The 27,267-nt window shown below is 35.1% G+C and overlaps 1 protein-coding gene and 1 long non-coding RNA gene across 2 annotated transcripts; both read right to left on the minus strand.

Annotated features, from left to right (window-relative positions):
- Positions 1–896: 896 nt before the first annotated feature.
- On the minus strand, positions 897–9,479 carry LOC125681286 (uncharacterized). The gene is made up of 4 exons (XR_007372220.2): positions 9,341–9,479; positions 4,164–4,186; positions 3,235–3,302; positions 897–1,645 (listed from the first exon to the last, which is right to left on the minus strand). It is a non-coding gene; the product is annotated as an uncharacterized LOC125681286 (long non-coding RNA).
- A 3,118-nt stretch (positions 9,480–12,597) lies between these two features.
- LOC125682285 (uncharacterized) lies at positions 12,598–16,335 on the minus strand. The gene is made up of 6 exons (XM_048922752.2): positions 16,260–16,335; positions 15,314–15,376; positions 15,045–15,190; positions 12,970–13,134; positions 12,822–12,868; positions 12,598–12,709 (listed from the first exon to the last, which is right to left on the minus strand). The coding sequence occupies exons 2-6, from the start codon at positions 15,367–15,369 to the stop codon at positions 12,644–12,646; spliced, it is 480 nt and encodes a 159-aa protein (XP_048778709.1). The 5' UTR covers positions 15,370–15,376; positions 16,260–16,335; the 3' UTR covers positions 12,598–12,643.
- Positions 16,336–27,267: the final 10,932 nt, after the last annotated feature.

Raw genomic sequence — 27,267 nt, forward strand, 5'->3', positions numbered from 1 at the left:
GTTGCATCTATTGATCGACCTTCAGTGCCCTCGGGTAAATTTTCTTGCATTAACTATCACTAGGTAACTGCCTGGCAGATGGATTATATAGTTTTGCATACGTAATGATATTCTTTTATCAGCTGCAGAGTATGGGATGATTAAACCCCCTGTCTGCAGGTAATTTGCTGATTCTGAACTAAATGCATCTTTTGATGTGGCATTGGGGGGAGAATTTGCCAGGCACACACATGTATGAATTGTCTCGTATGCGGTTTAATACCAAGTTTGAAATTGCAACAACTGCAGAGAGAGAGAGAGAGAGAGAGAGAGAGAGAGAGAGAGAGAGAGAGAGAGAGATTGCTGTTAGGTGCATTATTTAGCAATAAATGCATGTGAAGTTTTGATACATTTATTACTTTCTTTGAAGAATTCCCGATTGAAACATCTTATTGCAAATTAATTTTAAAACAGTTACATTAGCTGGAAATATTTACAGGTATGGGTGCAGTAAATAGCATAGTTAACATAAATGGAACTTGATTAGAATATATCTTTAAGAAATATAAGGAGATAATTTGAAGGACTTTAACTCAGATACAGAACAAAACATAAAGACAGCACCTTTCAACCACAATTTGCATGCGTCAAGTACTCCATGATAGGACATGTCCTAATTCATCAGCTGCTCGATTTTTCTATGTGTGTTGTGAATGTAACTGTACGAGAGATACGCGTGTAAGTAACATTTTTTAACTGAATGAACAGTTTTGTGTTGCTCGTTGCTCTTCTGGAACCTGTTACCGTTATGCATGAGGACTAAGCAGAATATCAGCACGATCTTTTTAAAAATACACATGTATTTTATTTTCCAGAAATTTACAACAAGAGATAGAATATTTAATGTTATCATTATTCGGAACTCATAAGTACATACATTGATGTATATTCAATCATATTACCACCTCTTATCTTATCAACCACAATCACATTAAGCTGTATTTTAACATTACTGTAAAAAGTTTTCTACACTCCATTCAAGCCTACCAGGGGGCTTCGTCTTTGTCTAGCTTCAAATAGAAACACAGAACTTTAGGAAACTCTAAACTTTAAAAGCATGCATTTAAAAAGTGTTTCGAAAACAAGAATTTCCTAGCTCTACAGAGCAATTATAAATAACTTGCATACTTGATTTGCTCGTTTTCAACATAATTCATATAAAATGTAGGGTTTCAATGACAGCATATCATTCAGTGTTCCAAAAACATACATCATATAATATTTTTATAAATGTTAACGATCATTTTACAATCGTGACGTTGCCTAACATGTGTAAGGCCGTTCATTCACGTCGCTATTTTTGTATATGCTACGTCATCATTCTACAGACAGATATCGCTTGTCGTCTGCAATTTTCCTCAAGCTGGTCAACAACCAAAAATATGATTATGTTTTTCTCTAAAGAGATGCCCACATCAAAGCTGAATTATCAAGGGAAACAGGGTGCACTGGCGGTAATAAAGCCTTGTAATTTAACCCCACGACATGGGTCCTTATGTAAAGCGGAGACGGCACTTTAGTCAAACGTCATGTTTGTGGACTAGGGAACACAAACTGAACCAAAGATCCCCGGTGCAAGGTTAGCGGAAACATCGTGTGGTGCAACCTACAATAATGAGTCATAGGGGAGTGTAATTCACCTGGTTTTCAGAGAATTCAGACAGAAACACGTAAAGGATCATTGTCTTGTGGGAAAGTATTGTCTTCAATGAATTAATTGCCATGATGCCTTAATTTCCTACTCATGAAAAGTTGATCTCATATTTCATTGACAAATTTCATATAAAATAGATAGATTTTGAAATTTTGTCATATTTATGAATGGCTTTTTTCATATAATAATCGTTGATGGAAAGATACAAGTAGTCAAGACTATTTGTTATTCAGTAGATACCTAACAAAGGCAACTACCTCTAACTACTTGTAGCAGTGCATTGATGAAACTTGTAATGATCTAACAATGGAGACTGAAAATGTGTCCACTATTTTAGTCATATTAATCTTGATTTCTACTTCAAAAAAGTTATAACAAAATACTGAGAGACAAAAATCAAACAAAACAAAAATCTCCACGTACAATTATGCTAGATCCATGTTTTCAATTATTGTACAAATACGCCTTTGTACAGTGTAAATAACAAATATTGTTAACCAATGTAAAGGTTACAAAATGCATGTTTTCACGGGTTCGTGCAAATTATTTATTCTGCAATCCATGATTTCGTTGGTAATTGAAAAATTACCAACCCTATTCTAAGTTCTGATGTTATATTACTCAACAAAAAACGTCAAAACATTCCCAATATTAGATAGATATAACACTCACAAAAACCACTATCTTGATTAAATAATTATCTTAATTATGTAACATACTGTCTAGAATTTTTAAAAATCTGTTAGACATCCACTAAAACATCTGTTTTCGTCGGAATAAGGTCGTCCTAATTGCTACAGATCCTCTCATAACATTTAATTAAAATCGACTTAAAATTGTGCAATAATTGCACACTGAACTGACTTAAATGATGAAAAGAAAATCTATAAGATAGGTTTAAATAACTTACAACGATTTCAAGGACTCTGATTTTGTTTAAAGGTGATTTCTTATATTAAACAAACCGAGATAATAATTTATTCTTAGTAAGCATTCTTCTATATTAAAATTGACAAACATTTGAATTGGTTAATCCCTTGATAGCAGTTTCTGGTTCTTTATGAAGATATACTGGAGGGTTTTTTTAAATATTAAAATAACAACTTTTGTTACTCAACACTTTGTAGAAATAGTTCGACCGTGTGTTACCAGTCTTTTTCAGTCGTGTATATATATACATTTTGTATATGTGTGTGGGGGGATGTATTTATGTATAGTTAAATTTATATATACATGTGTGTGTATGCCTATGCCTGCATACATCTAATCCAGGGGGCCCCTGACACCCTAAGTGAAGATTATAAAGGGGGGGGGGGGGGGCTCTGTTGAGACTTTAAGACTTTACCCGGAAATATTTCTGCATTTTGAAATTAAATACTGATTTGGGGAAAAAGAATTGACTGTATTCGGGAAACCAACAGAATAAAACTGTGAACTGAAAAAAAGATTACCACTGCATTTTCATGAATTAAGAAGTGAACATTCGTGTTATTATATTGTGTACACAATCAGTTGTTTGATTGCCTGATACATGTAAGTACCTTACACTTCCTCTACTTCTTCTCCAACCAGAAATAGTGTCCTAGTATGACGTATTTACATTTTAAACCTGAAAAATAATCTGTAGATGAATATTGTGCCTTTAAGCAAACATGCAGTAAGTAACTGCAGCAGAAGAAGCGTATTAAATATTTTTGGATATTTTAACGATAAAATCAGCTATTCATGTTTTAATGGAATATAATTGAGAACGTTTTGCGTAGCTTTCATGCACCTTCTATAAATTTTCCACAAGTTAACATGATTACACTTTAAACCGCTGGAAGTTATGCTGCTATGGTAACAACACTAACTAGGCCCCTGTAACTATCAGAATGCGTTTGAAGTTATGTGACAAATGGAACTATTACCAAGCATTAACATGTCAGGTTATGACGAGTTGAATTGAATCAGTCCGACATTATCATTTACGAGTATGTACACGTATTGAAGTCATGAAAATGTTGTCCTGTGTGCTTTGACATGTCCTGATGAGCAGGGTTTATAAAATGAACCAGAACAATTGTTAAATGTAAAATAATAGTCCATTGGGTAGTTTTAACCAATCAGAAGGAAACCACAAATTTTGTACGTTTATCGAATAAAGCAAAAAATTAATATGATGACAATGATATATAATTGAATTCATCATTCAAAAATTACTCATTTTTGCCTGCCCTTATGACCATTTTGTGATGATAAATTATTTAGAGAAAAAAAAATCTGCAATTAAGGAACAACTAATGACATATACTGACAGTTTACAAAACCTTATCAAATTGTTCTGCAATGAAAAACACTGCGTTGTTAAGCTTAATGTAGTTTCTTTGTTTCATTGTAAAATCTCCCAAGCTTAAAAGTACACAATGAATATTAATGAATTTGAATGTGCAAGGTTGTTGACAAGCACAAATGTCTTTATTATACTTACAATTTATTCCAAGAACTAAGATACTGTCCAACAAAAAAGCATGTAAACATGAATGAAAATCCAGGAATTACATATTTCTGAAGGTATAATGCTTAATCCTTTTTATGAGCGCGGGTAATGCTACACGCACACCAGCTTCGTCTTTTCATCATTTGGGACAATGTTAATTTGTCACATCCATCGATTGTACACTCAAAATATCATATACCTTTTTACGTATAATTTAGAGGCCACCACATATACATCCACTGTAACTTATGCATAATCAGAAACCCCTTACTTCTTAATGCGCTTCATGAGTACCTTTCTTTCTGAATGTACGTATAGTTCTGATATATAAAATCTCGGAATGCTGTCTTTTCCTGATGTATAAGCCCCAAGCACTGATGTCCATACACAGTTCTTGGTTTCAACATCACAAGAATTGCGTTTGGACAATCATGGCCTGAAAACTGAACAATCTCTTCATAAGCAGAACTCAATCAACCTACAATCCAGAAAGGGCAAATAAAATTGTGTTAATAAGAGAATGGAGTCTCGTTCACTGATCCTGACTGTGGACCCATTACATGTATAGCAGTTAATAGAAGCTAAAACCAAAACCAGATGAGCAGGATGAAATACACTGTACATGCATATACACATTTGTAAAGTGTAGTTTTATATACATGTATCTACTATTGACATCGTAACCTATTCACATGGTCATAGTCATCCATTAATATTCAACATGTTATGAAAATTGTTCCATTTAATAAAACACAAAAGTTCAATGAATATTTATAAGAGATTGAAATAATACAATTCACCAACAACCTCCTCTTTTTCATCCGTTCAAAAATGAGATTACTGCAAACAGACTCCACCCAAGTCGGATGGTATTCAATGCCTTTTAACTCCTGGTTGTAAAGGGTTGTATTTCAAACCACCGATACGGCCCAAACATGTGGATGCTTTTTGTTGAATTTAAATGAAATAAAATGAATGCTCCACTTCAAAGGATATGAGAAATTTCTCTATCATTCAGAGCTTGACTTTTGATGAATATCTCCCCCACCTTATGTACAGTCATGACTAGGTAAAGACAACAACACAAAACAAGTTTTATCAATGGGAATGCGGCGTTTGTATCATCTACAATTCTATAAAGACTCTGTGAAGTAATTAAAACGTCATAAATATACGTTTGAGATTATGAATGCTACTGATTATTAATTTCTTTCTATGATGAAGGTTTCTGTGTTAACACATACATCTGTTGAAAGGGGACTGTTGCAAAAGGTTAAGATAGTGTGTAATATGACGTTTAATGCATACAATAATTGCCATATCGATGGTGAACCGAATAGTGCATACATCATCCTGCAGTCATATTTATGACATTTTTACCAAATGTTTATGAAGACACGTGACAATGGATGGAAAATAAGCAATCTAATGCGTGTTAAATAATTCTAAATTCATGCTTTTAAAAGCGGGAACAACACAAATAAATGTTGGCATGTTAAATCAGATTGTACATAGTGCTTTATTTCCGCACAGATCACAAGGAGTGTGTCGTTAATATTTCTCTGGTATTTATGCAGATACCTGGAAGATCAATAGTAAATTGCTTTCAAACTGTATTTAACACAAACCAAATGTAGTGAAAATCTTTTAACTAAATTTATCTTCAGGCTTCAAATGATACCAGATTGCTTAATCAATAATAACAGTTCATATCACCGCGCATGCGCAGACCTTCAATAGATGGAGCCTGTGCTCATCTGAATCGATACCATTCTGATATAACCATATACTTAATTACGTTTATCTGCCAGAAAAAATACATATCTAGAACAAATTATTTTGATGAATCCCCCTTGTGTGTGTGCAGAACTTTTTGCGCTTTATCGATAAGATATAATGAAGTAGGCTTCATCATGAATACCGATATATGGTGTGATCATTAATGGAGTGTCCTTCAAATGTTCAAAATACCCAAATAACAAATTCTTTATACCTGAGATACACTGCATTAAAATTCCGTTCAAAGTTGAAAAGTATTTCACACATCCATTTTACAAAGTAAAGTATAAACCACATCAAGAGAGAACATAAACCCGTATTTTATGTTTTGATTTACATACAGAAACTTCCGGTCTAACCACTGTCCCAGTGGTGCTAGTACATGTATCTGCCATCGGTATATCTAAACAGTGCCTAAGTGTTTTTATTATTTCTATACACAGCTACATTTCTTTTAGACAAATGGGAAAAAAATGCTCAGTACATCCTACAATTTACCGAAAAAAATTCATGATAGAATAAAGTAGCCCCCATTAGAAATGGTATTTTACAGTCTTCATCTGCATTTATTTTCTTAGCTTTTTAAGCAGAATTCTTTGTAAGTGATGGTCACAGAACGAACGAATTTTGATTCAAGTAATTACACCCATGTTTATGCTGACATTAGTTGACAAGAATGAAGTATGACGTTTGTTTTCTATACATTTTTTACTTTACAAGCGAGTCGTACGAGAAACACAAGAACCATTCGAAGGCCACTGCACGCGCAGTTTTTACTTCACACAACACTGCTTTCTTTGTTTACTAATCACGTTATATTCAAATCACATATTTACACTTTGCACATTAATCACTTGGGAAAAATAATGAATTGACTTTGCTTTTATTTCAACATTTTAAGCAACCCTGTTCAACTGTGTAATATTTTACCATTGTCATTACAACAAATTACTTCCATATGATATTTTCCGATGTGAATTAAATATATGTCCTCATGAAATGATCCTTTGTACGAGGTAAATCTTTTTTTCTTTTTAAAAAATCTAATTCTTATATACTGTTACGGTATTATCGGGCACCACAGTACCACTCTCCCTCTCGAACCTTTATCAGTTTTGAATTTCGTGGAGTTTTCTTGTACTAAGGAAACCATACTAACTATTCAAAATTATGAATATTAAATGGAGTTTGGTCTCATATTAAACTGTTTGCAAGACTCAACGTTTAGCTTAGCGTAACTTAATATTTCAAATTTCACAATGAATCTTAAAACTTAACATCACTTACAATTTATTGTGTCTTTCGGACATTACGAAACTGGTAAGCATTAATTCAGGGGGAAATATGACCATTACATACTACATTTCAGATATCCTTAAACTTATGAAATACCTGCACCCTGTAACAGAGGCACATTCAGGACGCTGACAAATATAGTTATTCGTGTACATATGGAAAATTGTCATCTATTATGCTGAAGTTTAAAACGATGATACCGGTACCTACTATTTAAAAAAATGCAGATAATTTGATGTACATGTACAGTTACCTGTCAGCATTTTAATCAAAGTTCCTGTAGCAAATGGATTTGATTTTGAATAAAAATATTTTTAAAACATTGTTTTATATTGCTTGTATACACAATTTTTTTTTTAACTCACCTCTGCGCAATGTGGTAATCATATCATAAAAGGTCGCCGATGACTCTTTCACTAAATATAATTAGCACTTATGGTCGATGAACACCTCCCTGAATTTGTGATGATCCAACAACTTCGGACATATTTATAAACAGTTCATGGATATCATTTCGATAAGGCAATTATTATTAATGAAAGCAGAAGTGCAGACTACATGACACATGTCCCTGCATGACCCCTCACCTGATGACGACCTCAGGCCAATGACCACTGTCTAGTTAGGACCGACATGGTCGGGATATAAACAGTGTCTGCCCACGGGGTGTGTCTTTATAAGTTGAATTTTCATTACTTTCACTGACCACCTGTATACAAGATCAAGGTGTGATAAAATTCATGATGAATTCTTTCATTTTTCTCAAGAATTTCCCCTATGATCTGTTCATTCAAGCTTTATTACATTCCAGAAAAAAATGTCTAACAAATTTCGGCGTTTTTAAAAATAAAATTACCGTTTTAGATGCAGTGAATTTTGAAATTTCGAAGAATAGGCAAAATTGTATTCACAAGCATGCTTACATTTTCTTGAGAACTAACAGGTTTAAGAATGAGTGCAACAGTTGTTAGAAAGAGTTCTTAGGTTTAAAAAAAATATAAATTCTTTTTTGGAAAAAACACTATGTTTTAGTAATGAAGCATAAATAGAGATATAATTTTTTTGAACTGATCACTATTAGACTATTGTAAAGAAATGACTAGTATATTCCCAGTTCATTTTCATAGATTGTGCAGGCCTTCGTATATGTTTACCTGACCGGTGTGTATGTGGAAGTCCAGTTGAATGTAATAGATGGATCCAGGGCAGTGAAGGTTAGCATACAAATGCTTATATGCTTGTCACATTATTAAATGTATATATATATATTTAGATCTACTGACCAGGACCTGAAAAGCACCTACGCAATTATTGGTATGCTAACTGTAGAAAGATATAAACCTTGTCTTAGAAAAAATAGGGAAATGTACTCTATAGAATATAGGTAAGTGAAAATTTTTGTGATGAATAGGTAAAATAAAGAAAAATAATAAAAATGCTCGTGTCATTTCACTCGAGATATACTTTACATAACTCACACATGCTAAATTGCCGTAAGCAACTGTTTGTTTAAAATATGCAAATGAAGGTTGTCTACAAGTATACACATTATTTTAAATATATTATGTAATACATCCCTTTTCTTAAGTTTAGACACGGTATTTGTAGGGATGAAATTATTATAATTTTACCCTAAGATATTAATCAACAGTAAAGAATAAATACCGGATTTCCTCCGCTGCCGCCATTACAATATGCATCCATTTCCCCATGCATAACACAAGTTTAGGTCAAAGTAACATCATGGCCAATACCGGTCATCACATGTGTCTGATCCACGGTATTTAAATACAATCATCTACACCGTGCCCTTATCATTCGGTGACATAGACAAGGTCTATCAAATTTCGCCAAATGTTGCTTAAATAAGGGATTTTTTTGAAATATGTATAGTGTTCACGGTTCTTCGATTTTAACCGGGCTCATTTTGTTTTCTGAATTGGACAAATATAAACAGGATTTTGCCCTGGGCTATCCCACGGTATGTGTTGCATATCGAAATGTTAATTTTCTCTCCAATTTGGTAGGTAAACATACAATAAAATTTATTATGAGTAAACTGGGTATAAAAATGTTATAAAACCAAAACTTACCAAAAAGAATGGAATCATTCACTAAGTTGATCCTCTGATTAAAGTCATTCCTGATGCACATCACTCTCCAGTGATACAGTGAAATTAAATTTGATTACAAAATGTTTCAATTTTTGAATTGTCATAGCCATTGTCAGATGTAATATCTTTATTAATTTGCGCAGTAGGCGGAGTTACGGACGCCCGCCTAAAACTGCTCTAGGAGTGCTGTGCTACGTGCACAGATGATAAAGCTAGTGCTTTGACATAAAATAGTCCGATGAAAAAATGTCCATTTCAGGAGAATTATCACTTGAAAACACGGCAAAATAGTGGACTATCAAATTATATTTTTCCTGGCTTCCATATTTTGTTGTGGATTACCCTTTCTGCATGGCCGAGAGGTTCTATTAAAATGCAAAAGTTAGCATATTTCACTTTCACCTGCATCGTTGCTTAGCGACCCGGTAAACATATGCTAATTTTGCAGATTAATGTATGATAAATCTTTTATGTTAAGTCAGACTTTTTATAACATATATTTTTTTTCCTTTTAAAACGCACAATATTCAGGTTATAAGAGAGGTATTCAAAAGATTTTTATTTTAATTTCTGACAGATGAAGAACTTTTCAAAAACATGCTTTTGAACTAACCTGCACTTTGGGTTCAGATTAGTTTAATAAAAAAAATAAGGCATGCTTTCATATCAAATTATAAAATACAATTGGTGCTGTATTTCATGTGATGAAAAACTTAAAAAGAAGAGAGAAAAAAATGAAATGTTTAATGAAAACAAATGAATGAATGCAAATTATTTTTCTTAAATTCTAACCTTACACTGAGCCATCTTATCTTAAATCATACTTAATTTTGAGCCTATCCTAGATATAACTGTTTTCATTGTCCCATTTCGTTAAAACTTCTACCAATATCGAGACATGTTAACACACAATATGTCGGTTTCGCGTTGTCAGTCCATGCTGTTTGCAGTTTTTTCTCAATTGTATTTTTGTTGTAAATGGACAAGCATTTTGTTTTATGTCAGGAAGTGAAAAATCTTTGTATCAAAGGTGTAGTCATATGTTAAAACAAATCAAAGCTAGTTCTGCTGTTAAAATATGCCCTTCTAACGTTTTTATAGATTAAAATTTGTCTTATGCATGAGCACATAGTCAGTATCCAGTTTTGATTATACATGTACATGCAAAATGAGCTGACAATAAGAGTTTCAATTTCAATGTGGAAGATACCAATTCTGTAAATATTTAATAAGAAACTACCTATGTAAAATCAGACAGAGAGCGGCAATTTATGGACCCACAAACTTTATGAATTAAAATAATCTGATTTGTAAAATGTAAATATGGCTGAAATATAACAGAAATGTTGCTTTATAAACCAATAAGAAAGACACACAATCATGTTCCTTTTGCAAGAATATATAGGGATAATCTGCTCTGTGTTATAAGTAATAAATGTACATGTGCACCCATGACATGTACAGGGTAAAGCATTTGCTACTATTGATATGCATGGTTACCAAGTAAACATTAGAACGAAAATGATTGCGAGGACTGTCTTCTCACTTGACACCAATATTTCAAGCACAGTCCGAATTTCTATTAACATCGTCACAATCAACAACCAGCAACATGTTTTACGAATGTTTTTTAAACGGGTAGACCCCTTCCCTGACTCTCCTATTGTACTCCCCCTTTCTGTTTCCATCTTGACGTCCAGAGTTATAAAGAAAGAAGGTTTTAAAGAGGTCGTGTTTAGGATATCTGTCAGGCCAGTAACGGACAGTTTTCTTCTACATAGAAAATTAAAACTTCCCATGAGCAATATTCAATTCCCAAAACGGGTATCTGTATTACAGGCATCTTTTGCGAACCTTGCCTGTCAAAATGGGGGGGGGGGGGTTGTTCTCATTCAACAGAAATATATAATAACAATACAATGCATATCAACGTATGAGTAATTTCTCTCAAAAGGGATGGTAAATGGAGACTAGATATTTTTAAGCAATAACATATACACAATAAAAAGTCTGCAAATAAGAAGTTTATTGTGAATTTAACTTAAAAACAGTAAATGATTTTCATAAAGTAATGTGTAATTTTATTAACAGAATCGGAGTAGTGGGAATACAATCGGCTCTGCGTGTAACTTGTATTGAACACGTCAAAATTGCATGTACTGCATCCGTCATTTGGCGACAGATCAAATTGAGGAAATGCTATTTAAAACGAGACCTACATGAGTCGACCACAAAGGGTCTTATCAATGTAAGAAAGACAACATTTCATAATTAATTACGAGCATATAAAATACCGGATTAGTTTAAGTCATCGAGTTCAAAGAAAACAATCATTTGTTAGTGCTTGTAGATATATACGTCTGAACCGAAACCCAGTAACATGTCTTTTTGTTTTGCTTGATTTGCTTGCTTTTAAGATATTTGGTGATTTACCAAAATTGAACATGCCTTTTTGAATAATACTTCCTTTATAATGTCAAGACGGCAACGATATGAAATTCACTTACACGTGGAATCACTCGAGCGAAAACAGTAGTGTCACTGCAGGGTCTACGTGGCCCATAACGGTGATTCGGATGACTAACTATACTAAATTACTCAAAAGAATGATCGAGTTCTACATTACAAGGGAAGGAACAGTTATATGCGGCCTTTAGTTTCCGAAGTAGTTTTACATGCTCATTGTTCTATAACACTAAGGATAGTAACAATTAAACATACAATGTAGATATTGAAGGTGGAGAGGGAAAAAAAAAACAACGATTTTGCAATCCCTGATTCCGAGCATTAAAATACACAGAAAGGGATATAACTCTAATAATGTCTATGGTGTACATTATTTTCGACAATTTTTATCTTTACTATTCATATGAAGTGACATCGAAATTTTCAGATTATTGTTTGCACTGCTTATATTTTGAGAAAACCTAACTTCATACAGATATCGGTAAGCATGTTAAAGTGCAGAAATAAGCATTCCACTTTATTCAAGCTCATTGTCACACCATATGTTTCCAAATAACTGATAATGTCAGAACAGATCTAAAAATTTCCACGATCGTTCTGAATAATTTATGGGATGTACTAATTTAGCGTCAACAATATGTTTAAACAAGGGCTTACTTTTTAATGTCTTAAAGGGGTATTTTCTTGAATAAGTGATAATGGAAATAAAAATCTTACAGAAAACCTACCTACCCCCCCCCCCTATTTTTTACAATTACTAAGTCACCAGATTATCATACAATAAATTTATTTCACTGCATTATATTTTTATCTCTTCTAACGGCCTACAGCTGAGGAAGGTGTTGTCTGGTTTAGTTGAATGACGTAGAGAATGGTGAAGATCTGAAAAGGAAAGTGAACACACATAATGGAACTAATTCTTGGTTTTAAACTTTGACACAATCTAGCTTCTACGACAAAATACAGAATAATAATTTGTATTGTATACGTGTACCTCAGTGAAGTAATGAACAAATTCTTCCTTTTCTACATGCCCATTATCTGGAGAATGAATGAAGGGGGATTTAACTGTGTGTCAATAATATCTCCAAAAATATACAGATATCTTCAGGATAGACAATAAGAGAATAGAAAATTCTTACCATTGGTATCAATTTTCTGGTAATAAAGATCTAGATCTGACACAGTTACGAAACCATCTCTATTCATGTCAAATTCATAGAAAAGTCCCTGTGCGATGATGTTAAGCTCTGGTTCGTTATGGGCAAATCTACTGACAAATTCTTGCTGCGATACTTTGTGGTCATCTGCAGTTAAGAACTTTTTTTTAAAGACAAACACTAAATCCAATAAACATGGATCGATTCTAATGAAATGTTTGTATAGATTGTGACACCCATAATGCATATAGTGTTGTATTGCTCTATTGAAAGAAATGTGACAAAAAGTTAACTCGCTTTATCCAAATGCAAGATATATTCACAAAAAGTACTGACGTTTTGCACTTGACAACTAGAGATATCACAAGATAGCAATCATCGCAAAAGCACCTGCTTTGTCGCATATTATATGTTAAGTTGAAGGTCCACAACTCTTAAAAAAGGTCAACAAAGGCCAAACTCAAACTTGATCTGTAACCTATTGGTGTAAGTTCATGTATAATTATCAGTTTTCAATCCAGTTGCAAAAAAGTAGGAGAAATGTCTAATCCCAGTAAGTTGCTACGTTCAAGATCTATAACGCTTTCAAAAGTACAATGAAGGTAAAGAAAGCCCAAAGTCAACCTTGTTCTGTATCTCATTGATATAAGTTCATGACTAAAATTTTCATATCAATAGCTGCAGAGATAGATTCAGAAAAGTCAGGAAAACTGCTAATGCACCGACGCATACACACACTGATCACTATAGGGCTAGGCGGTGCCGTAATAGATTCTTTGCACCCCATCCCACTCATCGACTTCCTTAGGAAGTAAAAATCGAAATTGCATTCTGGGTAACACATTGATTAGCATATGATTAACACAGTTCACACTGAGTTAGCTAAGGATTGTGTCGAAATTGAGACTTGTCTGGGTAACCTAAAACAAAAATACATTCTTTTACATTTTGAAACAAAGAACCACAAATGACAAGATTGCTACGCGTAGCCATATGTCCCCCACCGCCGCAAAAAGTTGAAGCACAAAAGTTCCATAACTCCTGTAATATTTGTAGAATCAAAATTGTGGTGGAATATGATCAACTACATATTGTGACTAACAATCCTGCAAAATTTGAACAAAATCCATACAGCGGTCTCTGAGGAGTTGCGTCCACAAAGTGATCCTATAGTAATCCAAAAAAGTCCCATAACTCCTGTAAAATGGCGGTGCAATATGATCAACTACTGATGATGACTAACAATCCTACAAAATTTGAACAAAATCCATAAAGCGGTCTCTACGGAGTTGCGTCCACAAATTGTTCCTCTAGTGTAGAATGTACAAATAAGTCCCATAACTCCTGTAATGTTTGTTGAATGAAAATAGCGGCACAATATGATCAGCTACATATGGCAACTAACAATCCTACAAAATTGAAACAAAAATTCTTTGATCGGGTTTTGAGGAGTTGCGTCCACAAAGTGTCTCTATAGAGTAGAATGTACAAATTCAACAAAGTCCCATAACTCCTGTAAAATTTGTATAATCAAAATGGTGGCGCAATAAGATCAACTACATATAGTGACTATCAAACCTACACAATTCGAACAAAATCCGTTGAGCGGTTTCAGAGGAGTTGCGTCCGCAAAGGCAAGTGGGACGCACAGATGCCGGTGTTTCTATGTCCCCTTCCGCGATACGGTTGGAGACAAAATGACAGGAAATAGAACCCTTATCATGCATGCCTTTCATTTCATTTCTCGTGTATCTAGACTCCTAGAGCAAAACACTGAGTGGCTAAAAAGTCGGGGCAAATAATCATACCCCTGAGTGAAGCAGGGTGTAAAAATGCCTTACGGCACAGAGGTTTTTTCCTCTCATACTACTATCAGGGATGTGAAGGAACTTTCCGTTCCAACTGATTAAACTGCTGTGAATACTAATTTTAAACTATTTTTATAGGTACATATTTCCCACCAAGAATCCGATGTGTCAGTCAGATGTAATGTATTGTAATGATTCAGTTTGGATTTCAATAGAAGATTTTGTGTCGTAGACAAAGACACTTCTTACGATTTGCATCATAATCATCAAATATATGATGCATGTCCGCGGACTCGAAGTGACCATCACCGTCTGTGTCCACTGTAGTCCACAGTGTTGTGACCTGGGTTCTCACAATGCTTTTGAATTTCTCCACTGCAGACTGTGTATGATCACTGAAATGTATGGAATATGTCATACATGTATACATGTAATGTTTTCCCGGGAGAGAGGAAATATCGTTAGTTCAAAGACCAAAGTCATACTGCGGTAGATGAACATTGACAAATAAAATGTACCTATGAGGGGCAGCGAATGTCCCAGACACAACTAGAACCAGCACAAGACCAATCATGTTGATGCTACAATTACATCAAGACAAGATATAACACCACTGACTTACCATTAAGTTGCAGTCCAGCAAAGAATTATGAAGTATAGAAAAAGTGTTTTATTCTGAAAATTGAATATGATTATTTTGAAGATTGATTGATTGAATATTGCTTAATGTTCTTCTCGAGAATATTTCACTGATATGGAGACGTCACCATTGCCGGTGAAGGGCTGCAAAATTTAGGCCTATGCTCGGTGCTTACGGCCTCTGAGCAGGGAGGGATCTTTGTCGTGTCACTGTTTTTGCGGTTTCAACCGAAGGATCGCCCCATTTAGTCGTCTTTTACGACAAGCAAGAGGTACTGAGGACCTACTCTAACCCGGATTCCTATGGAACTTATCTTGAAAAAAATAGAACTGACGGTGTATGTCGTGAACACCAGAACGACTTCTAATTTATCGAGTGTGTACAATTGAAGATAATCGACGGGAAATTTCTGATGCTTTTTATAAAGATTCATTTTATTGCCAAAATACAGATTTATCTGCCCTTTTTATAAGAAATCCGTACGCATTGGTATCACCTATCTCGCACGTGCAAAGGCCATGCTACAAACGACAATACCATTGATGGTATTCGATTTGGAGATTAAAATAAGCAAAAGTGGATAGGTAGCTTTTCATTGATAAATCTCTTTCTGGGTGATTTCTTTGTACAGATGGGTACTTATACGAAAACAGAGCGACTTACCTTTTCAATGATATGATTAACTCAGTCACTATTGTATATGTGTTTATGGATGATTTAGACAGAACAAAAAACTGGCCTCTATACCTATAAAAGCTGTTATAATACGTCAATCAAGTACAAATGATACCACTCATCTGGATGATATAGCAAGAGACTCTTACCAAATTCTCTGGAACAAGAAATGACGATACAGATAATCCCTTGACCTTGCCTGATAAGATGTCAGAACGAACGTCCAAATTATCGAATCCTTGTAATGCATTGAATAAGTCAGTATTGTACATGTATTTAATACAATCCGTTCAATCTGATATCAAAACGAGATGTGTATAACAAAAACTGACCATGGATACATGCATTGGAGAATTCCCCAGTAGATATCTGGCTATATAGCATTAACACATCTGGGATAAAGCAACTACATATGTACATATATATGAGAATTTTCTTCCTCAGAAAGTTCCAGATATATTATGACGTATCTTTGGCTTTACATAAAAATACACGAATAATCATGAACCACATCGGTACATTTAGTTCTACATTATGAATGGTACCACATATCATAGTGAAAAAATAAATTAGTCAAAATAAGTAATGAAAGGTGACGTATTATCACGAAAAATTTCTTTGATGACCAGGTGCGTAGCTGCCTATACGCAAGTACGCAGCTGCTTGCACATCATTTGCGATTGCGAGAGAGAGAGAGAGAGAGAGAGAGAGAGAGAGAGAGAGAGAGATCTATTTTGTGAGATCTTTGCCGTTAAAATATTTGAGCCTAAAAATAACTGCATTATATAGTCGGAGGACGTTAAACAATATAAAATCAACATATAATTTAATCAGCATCATTATGTCCATCCATTTAATCAATTTCAAAGTCCTTTTTGAATTTCAAATCATTAACAATACATGTATGTCAAATACCACTTTAATGTACATGTAGTAGACGGATTAGGTTATTCTTAGTTATCAGTAACATTCACCATATATATATCACTCGAAAACAACGAGAAAAAGAAACGTAGAACGAATGTAAAGTCATTCCAAGTACATACAGTTGGCATAATAAAACACTTTAGAAAATAATTTTGTGAATTCTATTTTTGGAAATTGAGAAGAAACCCTTTTTACCGGTATGCACAAAAATAGTTGATTTAATTGGTAAACCCAGGACCCATTGGTGGCCTCAAGGCGGCCCCCAGACCCCATGCTATACTTTGCGTACATTTCATTGTCTTTCTGGCTATTGCCGTCATATTGCATACTAATGAAGTGGCGGATCTAATATTGTGAAGATGTTTTTGAGATTTGGATTTTTCCAACTTCTAAAAATATCAACTGCACATGGCATAGACTTTTTTTTTTTTTTTTTTTTTTACAAAAAAGGTTTCAAATGGAAAAAAATGTTACACTTGAAATGAAAGTGTGCACAAGACCTAGAAACAGAAGAATCGAAACGTTTGTTGAAAAGAGCATCACCAGAATGTATTTTTTCGCAGGCATCATACTTTCACAAAATAAAATTGGACCATTCATTGAAACTTCACCGTATACAACGTCACGTTCGAGGAGTCGTCATTGTATATCACGAGGACTCGGCTCCGAAGCGGATAGAGTACAGTATCGGTGAGTATGAAATCGATTTTCTCATGAAATATACAATATTTCTTCAAAAATCATATTGCATAGAGTGTCGTAGATATATCTTGATCAATCAAATTTGTCACCCAATTTCAGCAGCCCGTACTTACCTCAAACACTTCGTTCGCGTTTCACGAGTTACAGCTTAGAAATTGATTATTTAAACTCATCTTTCTCGGTCATTTCATGTCTTTGCCTACTTGATTTGTTTGGTAGAGAGTGTCTATATCCCGATAACATGATTTTTTATGATCATATCGCCCGTTTTGTCACATTGCACATGTAATTCGCATAAAATCCCACCAGTTTATAATGTGTCACATGAGGGCTAGAATTAGGTATCCCGCGAGGACTAGGCTCCATATTTTGGACTGTTCGTCAGGCTTTCAATTTGACATTTGGGCGTCTAAACATGAAGTTAATATTACGATTCTTTTAACATCACATATCTATTAGTTTTCTTTTCATATTTCAGAATAAAATATGACGCAAAATGAGATTGTTACCAAAAATATAACCTTTTATCTAATTTGTATAAATCGCAATTATATTGGATTCTCGATAGCTAATATTGCTGAACAAGGGATAATGTAAGGAAAAGATTAATATCTAATATCCAAACTACGCACATGGTTTTGACACAATCAGATCAAACTTGTGTATATAGTATAATAGAATACTGTATATATACATGCAAGTTTGCTCACATTGTGTTAAAATCCTGCGATGCTACATATATCTTGAATTCATAAAATTCTTATTAAAGAGGAGACAATACCTTCAGGAAGGAAATATGTATAAAAGTGAAGGTTCCATGGAAACATGAAACGTAAATCCAAGTTACAGCGACAGTTCACAAATGCCAAAAAGTGTCAACTTCAACATAACAAATCGTCTGCTCATTGTTGGGAAAATCCAAAAGTTACTTATATTCATAAATAAACATTGACTAACTTCCTCGACATCTGGCTTAATTTCTAAAGGTTCCTCGCTGGATTAAAAATGACGACCTCGGTGATTTTTCACTAAAGGCTCAAAATACAATACTATTAACTCGAAGTGAACATACTTGCTTATTATTCCAGATCTGCTGGTATACATGTGACATATTGTTAAAGTTCGATAGCTTCACTAAACTTCCTTTCATATTTAAATAAATTTTCCCTAAAGTAAGTTAGTACAAAAAAATAAAAGGGGGGGGGGGGTACATGTACCATGTGCTTGTCGGTTCGCTGTGTTTTAATATTTGATATTTCATATCAATTCGGTACGTGGAGATCAAACTTCATTTATTTCTGATATATGGAAATGTAGAGGAGGAAGAGGAGATCATGCTGATTGTTCTGTCTTCTGTTCAAAATTGTCACTGAAGCTCAGAATAAATTCTGAAATCTCTTTAGTTATGAACAATCTTTCAAGAGTTGAATCTACATACCAGTAGTTATTGTTGAATTATCTATTCTCCTCGTTTCTTGGATTTAAATCTATTTTCTTATAAATATAGTTTGTTTCATATGGCCACATGTTTGCGCATTCAGACGTCATTGAAGGTTATGTTCATTATGACGCCAGAGCTCATGAATAGGACGAAAATGTGGGACATCCGAAAAACTATAACGTATAAGCTACAAACTGTACCTACATGTATACCATCAACTCCATGTCCTGTATTCAGATCGCCCTCATCTGTTAGAAACATACTTCTACACCCCTAAAAGGAAAACACAAAACGAACAAGTCTTCAAGTAAGATTCTTGCATATAATGCAAAATAAGCAGCAGAACATTTTATTATCGCTTACATGTATGTTAATTAAAGAAGTCCACTAAAGGTGACAAACTGGTCCGTCCCACACAATTCTGACGAATAAATAGACGCTAACATACAACTTGGCTAACGGCTAAAAATATTTATTTACTTACAAATCTAATTCTGGGCCCTGTCGAGCATACAAGCTTAAGAAAAGAAGAAAACAAAGTGACAATCAAAAGGCCAATCAAAGACAATATGTACATACAATATGTATATACACAGGGGCGGATCCAGGAATTGAAATTAAGGGGGCACAACTTCATGAAACAGGGGATCTTGGTGGGGACCCAGAGGGCGAGGCCCCCGGAAGCCTCTGGATTTTTATAGATTATATAGATATTGAAATATGTTTAATATGTTTTCATTTTTCCTATTTTCTGCCATTTATAATGGTGAAATTAATAAAATGACACAATTTTTAAAAAGGATTTTGTGGAATAAAATACAAGTTCTCCTAATAAAAGTAGCAATAAATCAAATGATCTTGAAAATTTTAGGGGGGTTTGAGTCGGGTGAGACCCTCCCCTTTAAATCCGCCACTGATACATGTAACCACTTTTATTTCTACAGGATATGGAGTCAGTTGATGATGAAAAGAATCATTTTGCGGTTGACATCGATTTGCTGGATCATGAAGAAGAAATTAATGATAGAGAAAACCATGTCTGCGAGATTTGTGGCAAATGTTTCAAATATTCCAATTCGCTTCAGAAACACCTCAAAATTCATGAGGGCAAGGACCATGAATGTCAATTCTGTGGGTTGAAGTTTTTGTCTGAATACTACCTCAGAGGACATACACTGTATATTACGAAAACACGAAGACAAACGAGAATGCCTTTGTCCGCAGTGCGGTGAATCTTTCAGATACAGAACATCTCTTAATAGCCACATTAGATTCAAACATTATGAAAAGGGCGTCCATTGTGCTGTATGTGGGAAAGTTTTTCAAGACACTTTTAGTATGAATAGACATCTTGCCACACACTCGGAAGTCAGTGAGCAGTATGACATATGTAAGCAAAAATTTCGGAATGTTTCTTTACATAGGAAATCGTGCAATACCAAACAAAGCTATTTTCATGTGTCATTTGCGCAAAGAAGTTTCTTGCTAAAAAAATACCCACAGAAACACCTTAAATTAAAGCACCATTCACCTGACCAGTATAGATGTCAGGGGGCGGATCCAGGAATTGTGGTTACGGGGGGCGCCACTTTACGAAGCAGTGGTGGGGGTCCAGGGGGCGAAACCCCCGGAAGCTCCTGGATTTTACGGGGCTTGAAATATTTCTCCTATAAAGTCAATTGTACTATTTTCTATCATATTGATAAGGTGAAATTAATAAAATTATCCAAATTTTAAGGGTTTTTTTGGAAAAAATTAAGTTCTCCCAATAAAGTAATTCAAGAAATCAAAGGAGTTTGTCATTTATTTCTCCTTGAGTGGAAGAAATTATTGCTTCTTTTATCGTTTAGTACATTTTCCGAAAGAAGATACAGCGATTTATCTTAAGTTTGAAAATTTTAGGGGGGGGGGGGGGCGCCGGCCGGCTTAATCCGCCACTGGATGTCAGTGTGGAAAGATTTTCAGCTACTCGTATTCCCTCAGGAGACACCAGCACAACGTCTGTACATCAAAGAACACTTTGTAAGGAACCTGATCTACATGTTCGATTGAAATCTGGTTAAATAACTTTTTATTGACAAAATAACTTTTGTTGGGAAGGACAACTTTTTACATCTACATTCATTTTAGCTCAGATAGGCCATTGACTTAGTGTATCGTTCGTCTTTCGTAAACTATTCTTTTTTACATATCCTGCAGGGAATTTTGAAGATCAATTATTTATTTCTACTTCTCAGACAGAGTCAAAAATATATAGCTATATTTGTTAATTTTGATGACATATTCCGATTGTTGTTGATCTCATCTTGTATTTAATGCTCAAGAAGAGTTTTAAAATGTGCAATAAATTCAATTGCAGCAATAAGTTGTTATTATCTAGTCAATAAGATAGTTATATATGAAGATCAGTCTCGTAATTCTATGCCAAGTCGTTTTGTTGGTAAAATTTAAGATTCGTGTTTCCTATGATATTGTCTCACAGATAAAGCACCTCTAGATGGAGGCAGTGACCCAGATCTGTTCCCGAACTTAATTGTTCGTCTACTCTTGCAGGATGGCTGGTCAAACTGATGATCCCTGAATAAAAGGTACAAGAGATATTGAATAACTGTATGCATGGGACAACCACGTATATGCAGTACATCAATAATTTAAAGGATTTAGATAGAGAAAATGCAACTTGGAGTTATTATATTAGAAGATATAGAATCTACTATGGCATTTTCTTCATCAGCCTCATCGTCTGCTTCACATCCGTCTGGATAAACACCGCTTTCTTTAGATGTTCCTATCCAAAATCCTCTGAAATGAAAAATTCTTTCTCTCCAATACTGCATTGAGGGTAATTCAAAGTGAAATCAAATTAAAATCTTACAAACGGATATATTAGCGCTGGTAAACTTGATAAGGGAAGGAACTATGAAGTCTATTTCTTTATGCATCGTCATGCAACTGATCTAAGACATAACCACGTGCAGACCGTGTATTTCCATTAGATGTACATAGAAATGCTTTGACAACATGATACTGAAAACTTTTCTATTTCAAATTAATGGCTTTCGAGTTATATATACAATATATACACTGTGCTTTTGTGAAATGTCCACAGGAAACAGAATACTCGTGAATAACTAGGCAGGGAGACTATGCATAAAAATTCATCTCTGAGATACTAGTATTTTCCTACCTATCCTTCGATCTTTGATATCAAATACTATGATTGGATTATAAAGGCATTTGTTAGGCATTGTTATTACCTAATCTACTATATAAATTGATATTACATATTTTTTTCTGTTTTCCAACTTTAATTAGCAGAGAAATGTCCACAAAATAATCAGGAGTGAAACAGTTCATCACGTGACCTACTATTACCCGATCACATGTCACGTGAGAAATTATTGCCCGAATAGCAAATTAGGTAATAAAACAATTATTTCATGCCTATTCAGGAAACAGTCAAACCTATTGTCGCTCGGTTGTGGAGAAGACGTGGAAAACTGTTGTCCTCGGCCTACGGCCTCTGACAACAGTTTCCCGGATCTTCGCCACTACCTCGGGACAATAGATCTGACTGTTTCCCGAGTAGGTTATACGGTTAAATCTATCCATTACCTTTTTGGATTACCTTTGCACGTCATTATTTCCACCACACCCGAAATAAGACTTGGAAGATCACATGCTTTTATCGACACATGAGAAATTGGAGACAGTGATTGCAGAAGACCAACGGTTGTTTCGGCCGCCAGGCTTTCCTACAGCTCTGATATTGTACGTGTTTGTTAGACCGTGTAGTTGTATCTTGCTGTCAGTGTCAATCAGCATGCCTTCAAATGTAACACTTGGTATTCCTTTAAAATATCTGTTCACTGGTGGAAACTTAGTGAAGTCAATGCTATCTAAAAGGAAAGTTCTCATTTCTAATAAATGTTTTATTCTCTGTATTGCTGGTATTCCTGGGCTATCACTAGCATCATATCAATTCCTCACCAGCTTTGTAAGTTCTGCAGCTCTGGCAAATCCATGGTTTCTCATCCAATTTTCAACTGGCTGAGATATGTGTCCTTGCGTTCGTAACGCTCTGCTTATCGATGAGATCTTCAACTAAAGGCGTAGACAGTTTTGTTTCTTTTGACCTAGCACATGTCCGCCATGCTTCCGATGATATCCCACAAATTCCTGTTGTACTCGTCCTAACACGCAAGTGAGTTAAATTGTGGGAGCAATCAATGCTTTTGGAAAGAGGACTTCCTGTCATTTTGCATCGTTCTGACTGAGAGAAGCAATAATCAACGGTAGTATCTGTTCCTTCTATAATCGCAGGGCCAGTGGAAGGAGCATTATTTTGCCATTTACGCAATTTATTTCGAAAAACGAAGGCTGCATATGCTGCTCTTAAAACTGCCTTTGGATATGTTCTTGCTTGAATGATTTAGTGGCTATCCTCTTCAAAGTAAGGGTTTTTACATTTGATATTTCTTTTAGGATTTTGTGTAGAAGTACAAACGTTAGGTATTCCCAAAACTCTGCAAAGGAAGTTCACTTTTTCACAACCAAATATAATTTCGGTAGTTCCTTTCTCAACTCGTCGTATAAACCGTCCAAGTCTGGATGTCTGAGCCTTTGAAGATTCTACACTGTAGACAAAATATCTATCAGTTGTGTGTCAGTAAGATTTGACCGATTCGAAGCTGTCGTTTCCTTGTTTTGAAAGCTGCGAAGTATTCTGTTCCTTATATCATCTGTCAGGTTAATGATCTTTTCTGGCTTGTTAGGAGAAGCAATTGCTGCTGACTTTTCTATGTCGATTACGTCATCAGTTGTGTTGGGTATTAACTGATCAGATTGCAGGGGATTTTCAAAGTCTAAATTTATCTGTCTTGTATCGCTATTTGCATCCACTAACTCTGTTATTTCACTTGAAACACTGGTGACTGCAGTGTGAAGGTCTTCATCGTCAGTTGCGAGCATTTGTTCTCTTATCGAACTTGGTAGCCAATCGCTCTGTGTAGATTCTCTTTGCTCCATGGACTCGTTGTTTATTTCCATGTCTACGTTATATATATCAAAGTGTCTGTTTTTAGGACAAACATTTCAGCAAGCACCTGGCAAACGTAATATTCTGGAAGTGAATGTGTACGGTAACTTTCCTTTCGTTTGGATAAGGGCATTTGATCTCCACTGCTGAAATTACCTTTTCCGATTCTCCTGAAGAATCTGGAGCTTTGTGTCTGATACCACCATCTGGTGAGACGACACCAAGCACTTCTACTTCTTCTCCTGGAATAACATAACACCCCTCTTCGAACAAAATGACATCTTGGAAAGTAAACTGGCATTACTCTACCAACAAGTGTAGCTAAAGCATTTATTTCGATAATACTTCTATGTTCCATACGTTTTTGTGTCTCTTCAGATTCACTTATGCTAGTATCCTCAAACAACTTTGAAAAGTGTAGCTTTTGCACCTAAGTCCTTTTAAACCTAAAGCTGAATGTAGAGTGCTTCCTGTTATTCTTGCTTGTTTTCTAAATAGATGCCAAATTGAAGACCGTTGTTTCAAGTATCTAAGTTCAATTTCAGAGATGTCTCTATTTGGTTCCTTTAATATGAGAGTATTTCTCTGGTAAGATATGTCTACAACGTTTTCCTTTGCATAATTCTGATGCGTACCAAGTATGAAACTGGTCGACTCTAAAATTGCACTGGTTGTTATCAAAGAGTTTTCAACCAGTTCCGGTCCTTTAATTGAAATAGGGAAGCTTGTAATCCGCTTATGACGAAAACGAATTCTGCCAATTTTCTCCAGCCATACTCTTGAATTTCAAAAGGTCCATTTTCTGTCTAATAATCAACTCTCTGTATTCTTTTGTCCTCTCACCAACAACTTGAATAACATTTTGCAATTTTTGAGAAATTAGTTTTCTCATTCTCAGTTACATAATCCTTTTGAGCAGTTTGAGAAATGCAAACTGTTGCTCCTTTTAGAGTATTAATTTGGTTGTCAAGCTTATTTTTCCTTTCATTGTAAATGATATCCTCAAAACTGAACATGTCACATCCCCCCTTTCGAGTCTACCCCCGCCGTTACCTTTTTCCCATATAGTATGAATTCCCGTGATGGGTGACGTCTTAATACTGCCAATACAGGTTCCAGAAACCTGGCTGGATAACTTTTGCTATGTCTGAATTCTTACTGTTGTAGTCAACCAGGGTAGAGACGCTTGGAACAGCAAAATTTATTTGCGATTATTCTGAACTGCTAAGCCCCGGATCAGCTACGCCTTCCAGGATTTGACCAGTGTTTTTAGGTCCGCTCATATAATACAAAATATTCCCATGATATAATCTGTATCCCGTTTTCCAAAACCTTTTAGTAGTGTCCCAGTACCACATTTCAGATGTAGTATTTGTTGACACGAATCTTACTGTCTCAAGAAAAAGTAACAAAGATATATTGTCTAAAGGAAATTTGTCCTCAATCACGAGTCTTAAAAATGATGAAAAATCTGATGCAATTCCACAAACTTTCAATTTTTCAAATTCTGCTTTGAAATCAGTAGCACCAATATCCTCTTCATAATTGACACTTAACAGTGGCGGCTTTAAGGGGGGCGCAGCCGGTGCTCCCCCTAAAATTTTCAAATTTAAGGTAAATCATGGTATCTTGTTTCGAAAAATGTACTAAACGATAAAAGTAGCAATACTTTCTACCACTCCCGGAGAAATCAATGACAAAATCTTTTGATTTCTTGAATTACTTTATTGGGAGAACTTAATTTTTTTTTCCAAAAATCCTTAAAACTTGCGCCATTTTACAAATTTCACCTTATCAAAAATGATAGTACAAATGACTTAAATAGGAGACATATTTCAAGCCCTATAAAATCTGTAAAATCCAGGAGCTTTCGGGGGTTTCGCCCTGGACCCACTGGGGGCCTCAAGGTGTTCCCCAGATTCCCTGCCTCATAAAGTGGCGCCCCCCATAACCGCAATTCCTGGATCCGCCCATGCTTAAATCATCATTTTCTACAATTCCGAATTTAGTAGGGGCTGATGAAACGTTATCGTGATGCTTGTGCTGCACATGTGGGGGGTTTCTTGGTGTGAACATCTTTCTCCTTTTTGGTGCAAGTCCTTTCAAGGGTGTGCAGGTATGTGTTTTGTCATATGAGGACGATTTGAATTTAGGACATGGAGTTGATGGTTATGCGTACGTACAGTCCATGACTTATACGTTTTATTACTTTTACAGAAAGTCCACTTTGTCATCCTATTGAGGGGAAGATTTGCTTTTCTTTCGTGTCATATTTTATTCTGAAACATGAAAAGAATACTAATAGATATGTGATGTTAAGAGAATCGTAATATCAACTTCATGTTTAGACGCCCAAATGTCAAATTGATAGCCTGACGAACAGTCCAAAATATGGAGCCTAGTCCTCGCGGGATACCTTATTCTAGCCCTCATGCGACACATTATTAACTGGTGGGATTTTATGCGAATTACATGTGCAATGTGACAAAACGGGCGATATGATCATTAAAAAATCATGTTATCGGGATATAGACACTCTCTACCAAACAAATCAAGTAGGCAGAGATGAAATGGCCGAGAAAAATGAGTTTAAATAATCAATTTCTAAGCTATAACTCGTGAAACGCGAACGAAGTGTTTGAGGTAAGTACGGGTTGCTGAAATTCGGTGACAAATTTGATTGATCAAGATATATCTACGCAATATCATTTTTGAAGAAATCTTGTGTATTTCATGAGAAAATCGATTTTATACTCACCGATACTGTGCTCTCTCTGCTTCGGAGCCGAGCCCTCGTGATACACAATGACGACTCCTCGAATATGACGTTGTATACAGTGAACCTGCTCAATGTTTGTGTTTCTGCAAAAGTTACTCTTAGTTTCTGACATCGGAAAGGGGGAATACGTACATGTATTTTATGAATATCCTATATTCGTTTTACCAAATACATAGACTAGAATGTAAGGTGCATGGAATAATGATTGCATTTAAGTAAAGCTATTTTAATTCCAAGAGCGTGACCGAGAGTTCGAGTCATACTCGTGCC

The sequence above is a fragment of the Ostrea edulis genome, chromosome 2, assembly GCF_947568905.1.
Source record: "Ostrea edulis chromosome 2, xbOstEdul1.1, whole genome shotgun sequence".
Classification (NCBI taxonomy): Eukaryota; Metazoa; Mollusca; class Bivalvia; order Ostreida; family Ostreidae; genus Ostrea; species Ostrea edulis.